At 35.4% G+C, this 12968-nt stretch overlaps 3 protein-coding genes across 4 annotated transcripts; all 3 read left to right on the top strand.

Moving 5' to 3' along the window:
* The first annotated feature begins 289 nt into the window (after nt 1-289).
* LOC116768190 (cuticle protein-like) lies at nt 290-1158 on the top strand. Its single transcript, XM_061523635.1, has 2 exons — nt 290-408; nt 549-1158. The coding sequence occupies exons 1-2, from the start codon at nt 397-399 to the stop codon at nt 1065-1067; spliced, it is 531 nt and encodes a 176-aa protein (XP_061379619.1). The 5' UTR covers nt 290-396; the 3' UTR covers nt 1068-1158.
* A 2888-nt stretch (nt 1159-4046) lies between these two features.
* On the top strand, nt 4047-4845 carry LOC116767966 (cuticle protein 8-like). 2 transcript variants are annotated; one of them, XM_061523637.1, is made up of 3 exons: nt 4047-4099; nt 4236-4598; nt 4671-4845. In XM_061523637.1, exons 1-3 carry the CDS (start codon nt 4088-4090, stop codon nt 4752-4754), a joined length of 459 nt encoding a protein of 152 aa, XP_061379621.1. In that variant the 5' UTR covers nt 4047-4087; the 3' UTR covers nt 4755-4845. The 2 variants fall into 2 exon arrangements, with proteins under 2 accessions (XP_061379621.1, XP_061379620.1); XM_061523636.1 differs by having other exon boundaries at nt 4236-4845.
* Nucleotides 4846-10749: 5904 nt separating this feature from the next.
* Nucleotides 10750-12092, top strand: LOC116767961 (peritrophin-1-like). The gene is made up of 3 exons (XM_032658560.2): nt 10750-10859; nt 10965-11716; nt 11930-12092. The coding sequence occupies exons 1-3, from the start codon at nt 10853-10855 to the stop codon at nt 12032-12034; spliced, it is 864 nt and encodes a 287-aa protein (XP_032514451.2). The 5' UTR covers nt 10750-10852; the 3' UTR covers nt 12035-12092.
* Nucleotides 12093-12968: the final 876 nt, after the last annotated feature.

The following is a 12968-nucleotide window of genomic DNA, read 5'->3' as shown; positions in this document are numbered from 1 at the left end:
TATTTGGAATCTGTTAAAAAAAAATAATTAAAGAAAAAATTTACAATATACCACACTTTATGTTGATTGTGAAATTTGTGTGACGTCACGAGAATATTATTTAAAGGTACCACCTACCTATGTATATCATTTATAATAAAAATTTGAAATATTAAAATTCGTCTTGTCATTTTATATTCTAGTAAAACAATTGATATAGTTTTATAACAAATCAATCTCATACACTTGTTAATATGAACGTGGGTATAAAATTATTGTGAACTTTGGCATGCTCTATATCTTGACGCAACAGTTTGTCACCTTGTGAGTTGTGCATTTGTCGAATAAGATTCAAGTATAAAAACCCGTGTGGATATTAAGAAAGCACAGTCACAGTTCGACTCGCAATACATTACAATGGCCGCTAAGGTAACTTGACTTACATACTTTAATCAAAATAATGTATTAGCATTACTTTATAAATAAGTGTGATGAGCCAAAATTAAAACTATGGCATTAAAAGTCCTTTTATTTTTTTTAATAACAATATTTATTTTATTTAAATTCAGTTGTTCGTCGTCCTCGCTCTGGCCGCAGTCGCCTCAGCCCTCCCCGTGGTGCCGGTCGCCAAATACGCGTACGCCGAGCCCGAAGCACCCGCCCACTACGAGTTCCAGTACTCTGTGCACGATGAGCACAGCGGGGACGTGAAGCAGCAGCAGGAGTCCCGTGAGGGAGACGTCGTCCACGGATCATACTCGCTGGTGCAACCCGATGGAGTCCACCGCATTGTAGAGTACAGCTCTGACGCACACAACGGTTTCAACGCCAACGTACGTTACGAAGGACAACCCATCCAGGCCCCAGTCCCCGCTAAGATCGCCTATGCTGCTCCCGTCGCCAAGCTCGTCCACGCTGCCCCTGTCGCCAGAGTAGCGTACTCCGCCCCTATCTCCTACGCCGCTCCCGTCGCTAAAGTAGCATACGCTGCTCCCGTAGCTAAGGTCGCTTACTCAGCTCCCATCTCCTACGCTGCTCCTCTCGCCCACGTCTCATACTCTTCTCCCGCCATCTCCTACCACCACTAAACTGTGTTAACCAAAAACTTGTTGTGATTGAATTGTTTAATTTATTGACAAAATGTGAATAGTTACAAATAAATAATTTGTTTAAGATTTACTTTTAACTTTTATTGATAATATTCATTGAAAATACTCCGTTCCCTGAAACATGATTATGATAAGGAACTTAAAAAAATATTAATTAATTATAAATATATGTTTTTAAATTCGATTTTTTAAACAACAACTCAGTCGACAGTTTAACGCTATTATAATTATATTAGTTTTTGCCCGCGACTCCGTCCGCGTGACCGTCAGAGTTCTCTGCCACTAGGGCCACTAAATCAGAACTGCACATCATGGTACCACCCGTGTGGTTTTGCCAACGGGATAAGGATACAAGTTAAAAAAATAACACTATGGCCACTGAACCCGAACTGCCCTTCATGGTTCCACTCTTGTAGTTTTGGGATCGGGATCGGGGTCGGGCTCGGGATTCGCGATTCGGAATCGGGATAAAAGGTAGCACACGTCTTCCTTAAAGGATCCATATATGTATGTATACAATTTATCAAAATCGGTTAAGTGGTTTAGGCGTTAAAAAGTCAAGGACAGGCAGAATTCCTTTCGCATTTTTAATATTAGTAGGGATACTATTCTAAGATCTTAATTGCAATTAAGTTATTTGTTGATTTCAATGAAAATATCGTTCACAATGAAAAACTAAAATTTTATATTAGGTATATTATGTTGATAAAACTCTTTGGTAAATAATACAGTATCAGGTGACAATTCAAAGCGTCTTATACTCGTGAAGACTTCTGAACGAAAGGTCGGATTGGGAGGAAATAAAAAGTATTTTACTTCTAAATAAATGCCCTTGATAAGATAATGCTTCTGTTGGATAAGGATTAATATTACGATACACGTTTAACGTAGTTTCTTTCTTTAGAAGATTTAATGCATTTTTTTTTGCACAAAAGCGGATATTGTGACTAAACTATGATACTCAGATACATACCGTCACGGACATTTTTCTAGATCTTAATGGGCCCTACAAACCCGTGGTATAAGATTTCGTTTGTTTTGTCCATATATTTTACGGCGCACGTATATATATGTTTTCGATTTTTTACGGATCTCTTATTTTTTTAAAATAAAATATAGGCTATAGCCTTTCTCATTAAATGGCCTATCTAACACAAAAAGAATTTCCCAATTTCAAAGAGAAGTTCCGGAAATTAATGTGTTTCAAAAAAATAAACTCTTCAGCTTTATAATATTAGTATATTATTAGAATATAGAATATCCCTCTTATAGACCGAAAAAAAAAATTAAAAAAATGTAAAAGTAATGTCAAAAACAAACTTAAAAAACATAACAGATCCACCAAAGCAATATATAAAATGTTGTCAAAACTAGACTAGGCAGTTCGGTTTGCCAGAAAAATAAAAGTTTTTATGTAGAGCCAAACTTCTAACTCTCTACGTATAAGACCTAACCTTTCTGAAAATATTTGGGTTAGCTGTTTCATGACATTTACAAGGGTGTATCGTGAAAAATTTATAGGCCGTCCGTAGTTTTTCTGTTGTATAAGAGTTTTTATAGACCTTTTTTTTGAATAGTTTTAGGATAAATAAATGAATAGAATAGAAAATATTTTTAACGAAGTTTATTTTATCTTTTTAACCCTTCATCCTTGTTTTCTTTGAACCCTTAGCAAAATCTACACTATGAGAACAATTCAGTAACTACGAGAAGTGATCGACAGATACTAAGAAAATAAGTACACATAACAGGTGTCACTACGTTCTCAGAAAGGTAGTAAAGGAGACGGGCAGCAGACCTATGTTTTCAATGAAAAATTCCACCGTTAATATAAATCTATAAACAATATTATGACTAAAAATGTTACGGAAAAGTGCAAGTTTGACTCACCTAACTAGGGTTCTGTATAAAATTATACTTCTGAGATTGTTTCTTAACCTTGTAATGTATGACGGCGTTATCTGAGAAACTTCATAGTTGTGGGTCAAAGACAAAAACGTGATTAATTAATACTGAAAGAAGTATACCAAAACATACTTTTTTTTGGGAACAGATAGCGTTATGTTCTTGATATGGTAACATTGGTGTTGGATTTTTCACTTCTTTAAGAGACAGCAGATCTGAGTTGATCATTTTAATCCTACCTCAACACGTCCCCTTGATCACGAGCTAAAGGGTCTTTATAGAAAGTACTTATGAAAGGATAAACGGATAAAGAAATCATCGGATAGGTCTCTTATGTGTTTCTTCCTTGTGTGAAGCGGAATATAAAAAACATATTTAACTTATTAGTAATCTGAGTTGGTATTTGCATACGTTGGTATATTCAAGCAAATTATTATTGATATTCAATGACTAAATTGGTAAAAAGTTTAGTATAGTTATTTAGAGAAGAAATTAAGATCATTTATGTTGATTGCTTTCACGTGGTTTAGTACAGACTCCGAATTACGTTTAAGAGTTCGAAGGTCAGAAAGCAAGTTTTAGATATCAAATAGGCACCACCTACTTTTACTTATGCATAAATAAAAGTTTTTTTTTAAAAAAGGTGAAACTTATTATTGCTTTCAAGTAAAACGTGACCAAATTAGGAGATTTTTTATTCCTACAGATTTTGATAAAATATATTTATCTCTGAAATGATACTCAAAAAAAAAGGATTTGGAAAAACAAAATGTCTCGTTGATTATAAAAAAATAGCTTCACACGAATAGTATTTAAAATATTATTTATTATAATTAATCTATAAACTGTTGAAATTCATCTTGTCAATTTATATTCTAGTAAAACAATTGATATAGTTTTATAAGAAAATCAATCTTATACACTTGTTAATATGAACGTGGGTATAAAATTATTGTGAACTTTGGCATGCTCTATATCTTGACGCAACAGTTTGTCACCTTGTGAGTTGTGCATTTGTCGAATAAGATTCAAGTATAAAAACCCGTGTGGATATTAAGAAAGCACAGTCACAGTTCGACTCGCAATACATTACAATGGCCGCTAAGGTAACTTGACTTACATACTTTAATGCATATAATATATTAAGTTAATACGAAAGAGTGATGAGATATAAAGTTCTAATGCCTTTATTTTTTTTTAATAACAATATTTATTTATATTTATTATATAATTTAATTTCAGTTGTTCGTCGTCCTCGCTCTGGTCGCAGTCGCCTCAGCCCTCCCCGTGGTGCCTGTCGCCAAATACGCGTACGCCGAGCCCGAAGCGCCCGCCCACTACGAGTTCCAGTACTCTGTGCACGATGAGCACAGCGGGGACGTGAAGCAGCAGCAGGAGTCCCGTGAGGGAGACGTCGTCCACGGATCATACTCGCTGGTGCAACCTGACGGAGTCCACCGCATTGTAGAGTACAGCTCTGACGCACACAACGGTTTTAACGCCAACGTACGTTACGAAGGACAACCCATCCAGGCCCCAGTCCCCGCTAAGATCGCCTATGCTGCTCCCGTCGCCAAGCTCGTCCACGCCGCCCCTGTCGCCAGAGTAGCGTACTCCGCCCCTATCTCCTACGCGGCCCCCGTCGCTAAAGTAGCATACGCTGCTCCAGTAGCTAAGGTAGCTTACTCAGCTCCCATCTCCTACGCTGCTCCTCTCGCCCACGTCTCATACTCTTCTCCCGCCATCTCCTACCACCACTAAACTGTGTTAACCAAAAACTTGTTGTGATTCAATTGTTTTATTTATTGACAAAATGTGAATAGTTACAAATAAATAATTTGTTTAAGATTTACTTCTAACTTTTATTGATAACATTAGTTGAAATTTCACCTCCCAACGACTTTAATTAATATTTAAAACGAAATAGTAGTAAAGACCACTATTAACTTATAAAAGTGTAAAACCTTATACAATATCTCTTTCAATAATTTCACAGTTATCGGGAGTTAATTATGTAAAAAAATATTTTTTTATAATACGTTCCTCGGGAAACTTTATAATTCCGAACTATGTTTATAGAGAGTCTTTCTTTATTAATTAAGTTATTACATCAAACTATATCAAAGTGTAATCAATACAGCGATCTCAATAAGTCATTCTACTGTCAACAGTCCTCTGAATATTTTGCTTTTCTCGCTGCTCTAATAAAACTAGTGTGTACCTTCAAGTTCTTGACAGAATCTATAATTTTCTTAAATGCTATAATTTTCTTACGACCTTGTGACTTTAGAACTTTGTGAATGGATGACTCTTCTTATATAACTAGTAGACATTCAATAAGCTTGAAAATATGATAAGTAAGAGCTTCACTAAAAATGGATTATTTATGTAAATCATAAGAATAATGACGTAATATATATATTTATGTGAAAGGTGGCAAACGACCAGACGGCCTACTTGACGGGCAGTAGTCACCGTTGCCCATGGACATCCGCAACATCTCTGTTGCGGATGCGTTGCCAACTATAGTTGTTGAGGAAAAGGGAGGGGTGGGAATAAGGATGTGGCAGGAAAGGGAACAGGGAAAGGGCAACAAGCTCTCCTACTCATCGGACGAAACTTAGTAATTTAGGACTACTTCATGCCGATCTTCTGTGAGAGTGTGCTATCTCCCCGGTCGAGCTAGCCCATGTCCGAGCTGTAGTTACTTGACATAGATAGTTGTTGGAAGGATCTGTTTGTGTGGATACGGATCCCAAGTCGTTTACTCCAGCGGTATAGATGTGAGTGTTTTTAGAACAATAACGGACGTCACTTGTCGCTTCGAGTGACAGGGATATGTATCGTACTGCGTTGCGAGGATTTATTAATTCAATATTTCTTCTATACATCAACAAGATCTACGTAGACCTAGATATAGTCCTTTTCATAGACAAAGATACGGTTTCAGAATTCAGTACAAAACTAGCTTTTACAACTAACGTCCGTCGTCTATACTACTGAATGAGTGGAATGTTTAATGAAAAACTAAGAAACTAAATGTTTAAACAGATTTTCGACATTCATTTAGAGCTTTATAATACAGTTACAGAAAGCTGGCGTCGACAAACTGAACTCCGAGCCTTGTAAAGCGTCAGCGCTGAGTCTGTGTCAATACTGTTAGTGGACATTTCGTCTCAATCAGTGTATATAATACTTAGTATATCGATGACATAGAAGAAGCTGCTTGTTCAATGCGAATAATATTTTGTTCTTATCAATAGAGCAAACTATAGAATGTTTGTTATATTAAAAATACGACAGAAGTCGGTTTGTGAGTTAAGGATGATTTAATTCTAAGCACATTCGTTGAGTCCAAAATTCTGTACGACGTGCGAAATGTGTACTTTAAAAGTTACTCGTTACTATCAGGGAGGGGAGCCTTACACTTGAACTGGTTTATATTAAAAAACTGTGCCAATATTGTGAACCACGGTAATGATGATGATGGAGAAGGTTTTGATATTTTAAGGAACGAGTTTTGATTGATTAAGTGGATTGCTTTCGTAAAGTGCAGTTTTGTATCGCAATTTGGATTTAGAGAGATTGGAGAACAGAAAACAAGCCGTGACCGATAAGGATGAATAACTTAAACAGTTAGACGCCAACAGCACAGCTATGTTTATGAATAAAATTTGACAATTTTTTTTTATATTACTTAAAAATTTGTTAAATTGGTCTTGTATATTTTTTTGAAGAACAGAAAAAATTGCTAGTGAGTAACTATGTCTCCCCTCATAATCTTTCTAATACTACTAAAATTATAAAATGAATATAATACTTCATATCTCTTTTAATCAAAGCAGATACTAAATATCATAAAGTATTTAAAAATGTCCGTCTCCTAAAAAAATCTGTTGATCTAATCTTCAATACCTTTAAAATGTTCCGCCGAATCAAGGTGTCGTGTGACTAATGTTACTTGCTATCAATCATTCCAATCTAACGACGTAAATTAAGAACGTATGTCGTCAGTAAAGGGAATTGATATGAACCACATAGACAAAACATCTATACTGTGTTATTTTATATAGAAATTTCATAAGCAAACAAGACAGAATGTAATCAGGTTGGATGAGAGAAAATATTTACATGATGTCGAGTTTCTGAAAAATTCAAAACTTTACTGAGTTAACACAACTATGAGACATAGTATAGGTTTTTTTAAGTGACAGCGAGTAAATGAAGATATATTGTAAAAACAGACAAAATAAAATTTTCATCCTTCAATTGTCAAAAATATTAAAAGTTTGATTATTGGTTAAATTAACTTTTCTCCGAACTATCTAAATCACTCAATTAAAGAACTTGAGAATGCGACTTTTTAAATTTTCATGAAATTTTTGATATATCACGAGAATATTGCATTAGAGATAAATATAGTTTACCAACTAACTACATAATTTAATACACTAATTAAATGCTACTAACAACGATTCTGCGAGTCTCTATTTATATTTCTATATTATCTCATAAAGACAGCATTCCCGTACATCATCATCATTATCAGCCTATCGAAGCCACTGCTGAGCAAAGACCTCTTCTCTCATGGAGATGGTTAGAGCATTAATCACCGCGCTTGCTCAAGACGGGTTGGCGATATCGATCTTATAATTTGAAATTATAAGACCAGGTTTCCTCACGATGTTTTCCTTCACCGTCCGTCGGTGGTGTCTAAATACTCTTAGAATGTACATATGATTCCGAAAAGATCACATTGGTACTTGACAGGTTTCGAACCCGCGCCCTCACGTATGAGAGGCGGGCCTTTAACCTCCAGGCCACCACGACTTTCATTCCCGTACTCTGATAAAGAAATTTAATTAGATAAAAAAAATTTTTGCACCTTAACTGGCCTGTATTTCGAGGCAATAGTTCTCACCCTATTGAAATCTCGTCAATGAGTCATATGTTAAAAAGCATGTTCGTTTTCAGAAAGCACAGTCACACTTGGAAATTCAATACATTACAATGGCCGCTAAGGTAACTTGACTACCATATTAATATGGAAATAGTTTAATATTTCTTTTATCAATAGTAAAAAACAGATAAATTACTTGCCTAAAACTTACATTTTCTTTTATTGACCCTATTAACAAGCAAAACATTATTGTAATTCTTACATAATACTTAGGAAAACCCAAAATCAACACACAGAGAGTGTACAAAGGTTCTATAAGAACTTCATTCTAAATGAGTATGTTACATTAATCTTATATATCAATTTATAATTACTGCTGAGAAACTCGGTTATGACTATATATATATATATGTATATGTATGTATACTCGCTTATATTTATTTTTACAAAGCTTTTATTAATTGCTACCTCTAGCAAAAAAAAAACTCCAACTATCCTTTCCTTTGTTTAAGGATAAAAACTTATATGAAAAAAGATCAAAAAACAAAAAAGATGCATGGAATGGGAGATTCTACAATTTCGTTGAAACGCAGGACGTTGGCATGATCGTGATCAGTAAGGGCGCTGAGCAAGGTCAGAGTCAACTGTTCCGCTATCAGAAGGTTAAACCAGTTGCTCATAGACCCCGAGGAAATAAAATAAGAATTCTCCGGAAGCTCCGCTTGCACTGACGTACCACTGTTGCAATCTACAACGCTTTTCCATCTTGAATTTTTAATTGGTACAATAAAATTTTGCTGTCGGACAGCTTAAATTATAAATATTACGGTTTCTTGGGTAGGCTTAAAGAAAGCGTTCGGGTCGATACCACGTGAATGAATGCTATTCGCGCTAGGATATTATAGCTTTCCAACACTAGTTAGTGATGTGATCGCTTCATATTACTCAATATTAAACTTATCTATTGTAACTAAAAAAAAAGCCTTTCAAAACTTTAACTATTTTTTGAAAACTTTAATTATTTATTTATTTTAATTACTAACTTTAACTTTCACGGGCAGACGAGGTGTCTGAGGACCTCGTCTGCCCGTGATCACGGTTGCTGCAAAGTAACCGAAACGTCGGGATTATGTAGTTTTTTAAGTAATCCATTAGTTTCAGGATAAATCTAAAAAGGCCATCGGAACTCTATAAATACTTAAGGATTTCCAAGAAACATATCCTGGGAAAAATCCCATGATGATATCATTACATCACTCCCAAAAGACAAAGATGCCCCAGAGCTAGAGTCAAGTCTTCAATTCCATAAACAGTTTATAATAGGAGCACAAATTAATAGAGTAAGGTTAAGATCAAATGAGAAGGCCCAAGATACGGATATAGTGAAGTCTTTTATTCGGCAAGACGAAATGCTAAATATAAGATCCAGGCAACGAGTTATACATAGGAATTTTTGCCTCCCATTAGCGCTAAAATAGCTCACCTCAATTCGCGATTGGTCGCCACCACTGTTAAACTTTTATCTCAATGCGTTCCAAATGACTCTCCCAGATCAGAGTAATTTAATAATATGAAGTAGAGGTACCGAAAAAACTTGCTATAATTGCGGGAAGACATTTGGAACTCCTAATCAGCTAGTGTATGGATGTAAAGTGCTCCTGGATAGTAATCAATACTCGCGTCATCACGATAGAATTCTGGAAGTCATACGTGAAGCATTTAGTCGTTCGGTAGAAGGAACGCAACCATATAACCTATACATATAACTATAACCATAAACGAGCGATCAATGGGTTTTCTTAGAAGGCACGAGGGCTACAATATCAAACGTCAAGCCTTACTCTGGCATTAAAGCGTCTTCAGATCAGACTATAATGAAAGATAAGTATGAGAAACAATATAAAATCCTAGAGGATAATTGTGCATCGGCCTCCAGACCAGACCTATTTATGTATTCGTGAATTTTAAAGGTAGTTGTGTAAAAAGAACTAAAGGTTTCTTGGGAAACCAACATCCCCAAATACCATGTCATCTGGGTCAAGGAGTATTTCGAGCTCACTAGTGATTTCACCAGTAATAGGTTCGTCGTAAATTTGTACGTGGTAGAAGATGGAGCGAGAGCTATAACTGCTAAATCTCTCCACAAAATACTAAAAGACTTGGGCCTATCCAGAATTAAAATCAGTTCATTTTTGGAACGTACTTAAAAGGCAGCCCAGTAGGCTCCCTTTCAAATTTGGTTAGGTAGAGAGAGGAGCTTGGACGATGAAGGTGAGCGTTTAACGCGCTTTAAATAGGGGTCCCTTAAACCTACACCTGGGTCCGAAGCCAAAGGCATTGTTGAAAATAATGTTATGCACACACCAGGATAGTGCCTCAAAATCCTTTAGCACTACACATATACTGCATGTCGAGTGTGGCGTCTTGAGAGTAATTTTCTCGAAATGCTTCAAACAGCCTTTTCCGACCAATATATATCAGGAAGTACTCTGGGATCTAAAATAATAATAAACTACAAATTTGATCTGCTCTTAAGTATTACTTTATAAGAACTTCTTTACAATACTCGGCAACACATTTTAAAATTTGTCATAATCATATAACGTTCTTCTTCTTATATATATAAATTTCTATCTAACATTGACGAATCAATTTAACCTGAAATAAGAAAAGGACAACAACGATATAGACTTTAAGAAGAAATAATTGGTTATTTTTATTTAATTCATATAAAGGTGGCCTGTCAATAAAATATGGAATCAAAAATAAATTATAATAATTTTACCGGCAAAATTATACAAATGATAAGCAAAGATAAACATCAAGACAGATATAAAGAAATGATTTTGTAATTAGCAAGAGTAGTAGACACTTAACGATTGTACTTTTGATTAGACTTGTCGCGTATATATAATAATTGCACAGTGAAAATACAGCTAGTGGCTCATAAAATTTAGACATGCAAGGTAAGTTCAAATTTTGAAACTAACAACAACTACAGATCCAGATAACTACAGTATTTTTTTATTATTATTACCATCTATTTTATCTGAATAATTAATAATTTTCAGTCTTCATAACACTTCTGTTGCTGACTGCAGCAACAGCAGAACAAATATTCGACACTGAGTGCCCATCGGAACAAGAACAGGACTGGTCTATCGAGAAGTTGTTGCGTCATGATGATTGTGAAAAGTTTTACAAGTGTACCCACGGAAAACCAGTAGAAATGTCCTGCCCAGCTGGTCTCTGGTTCAACCTCGACTATTGGCAGTGTGATTGGCCAGCTAATGTAGACTGTACAGGCAGGAATGAACCTACTCTTCCTCCACCGGAAACCACGTCTCCTATACCAACTACACCGTCGCCTACAACACCTTCAACTCCTGCACCAACGACAACAACAACTACTACTACTACTACGACGCCGGCGCCAACAACCACTACTACAACTACCACAACGCCGGCACCTACAACCACGACCACAACAACAACGACCCCTGCGCCCACAACCACAACCACCACAACTACACCTGCGCCCACAACCACGACAACTACAACGACACCAGCACCCACAACTACTATAACCACAACAACTCGCAAGTGCAGACCGAGAACTACGACAACACCTGTACCGACATCAACAACAACAGTGGCACCGACGACTGAACCAGATTTTTTGGAAAACGGTTGCCCAGTAAATCCACACATACATTGGCTGCTACCTCATGAGTCGGATTGTAATTTGTTCTACTACTGCGTTTGGGGAAGATTAGTGCTACGGCAATGTCCTGCAACTCTACACTTCAACAGAGTTATACAGGTAAGAGATCTGAAATAATATTTGTGTTCTGAAATAACTATTCTATTTTGAGTTATCTTATCAATATCACATCTGTTTTTGATTGAACTCGTATATAGAGCTTTTTTATCAAAAGATTTTATATTCAAGTTTATAAGATTAAAGAACATCGTATTGATAGTAAGCTATGATAACAAGTTTTATTGTATAGTTTTTTTTTATGTATTTTTCTAGGTCTGTGACTGGCCTATCAATGCTGGTTGTGCTAAGTCTTTCAACAAGGATGCAGCGAGTATAAGAAAATTTTTCAGATTCTTGAAGCCAAGACACACGACTTAATTATTTATTATCCCTCAAAGAATTATAATAATCTTAATAAATCCGTAACATTTTAAAACGTTTTTTTTTTGTTCCAATCAAATGTTTAGTTTCGTTTATGAAGTTTTCAACAGATTTAGACATTAGAAAAATTATAGAGTTCCTATTTATGTTAAAAGCTGATTATAATTTTTTTGCCCATTACTACAATAATTTGATGTATTTTTTAAAGGTTATTGTACAATTGTGAGGTATTTATGTATTTTGAACTACATTCTTGCATCATTTTGTTTTATTAAAAAGGATGTCTATAGTTTCTAAAGTATTTACATACGATTGGTTCCTTTTATAATTGAGCAATACGCGCATTAGATAGGGGTCCCTTGGACCTGCAGCTGAGTCGCAAGTCCCAGGCACTGTTGAAGCTCCTCTCCCTGCAACGCGATAGATAGATAAATTCCAGCTCTCGTTGATTTTGGTTTATTTTTCCAATCGCTAACTCAATAGTACTATTAGTACGTATTACTATTAGTATAGCGTTTTCTTTAAAACTTTATCAAGGTATTAAAGTACTTATTAAAGGTGTTAATCAAATTGTTATCCATATTCTAATAAAAACCACTACTTTGGCTGCTACAGAGCACCTGTTGAAAAGTCAGTCATATATCATACGCTTAATAATAGTGGCTCTGATAACGTTGATTATATAAGGTATTTCAATAGACGTATTGTCACGAGACGATTTGATATGAAGATTTTGTGATTTGTCCATAACTGTAATTTTTGTATGAATTCATAAAAATGCAACTTCTAAGATAAAGCAGTCTTTAAAACTTATATTAAGTTTATTTTGTATATTTTGACGAAAGCGAATTAATAAGACTTTTCAGACAACAAAATAATAGCAAATAGCAATGTTTTGTAAGACAAGTAAAGTCAATTCATGGCGATAGCA

This window comes from Danaus plexippus, chromosome 19 (assembly GCF_018135715.1).
Source record: "Danaus plexippus chromosome 19, MEX_DaPlex, whole genome shotgun sequence".
Lineage (NCBI taxonomy): Eukaryota > Metazoa > Arthropoda > Insecta > Lepidoptera > Nymphalidae > Danaus > Danaus plexippus.
Note: the sequence above shows the minus strand (reverse complement) of the source record. Positions and strands in the feature narration are given on the sequence as shown.

Excerpts from the sequence above, each read along its gene's own strand:
- LOC116767961 (XM_032658560.2), top strand. Across the intron at positions 11,717-11,929 it reads ACTTCAACAGAGTTATACAG|GTCTGTGACTGGCCTATCAA; the intron begins GTAAGAGATCTG and ends GTATTTTTCTAG.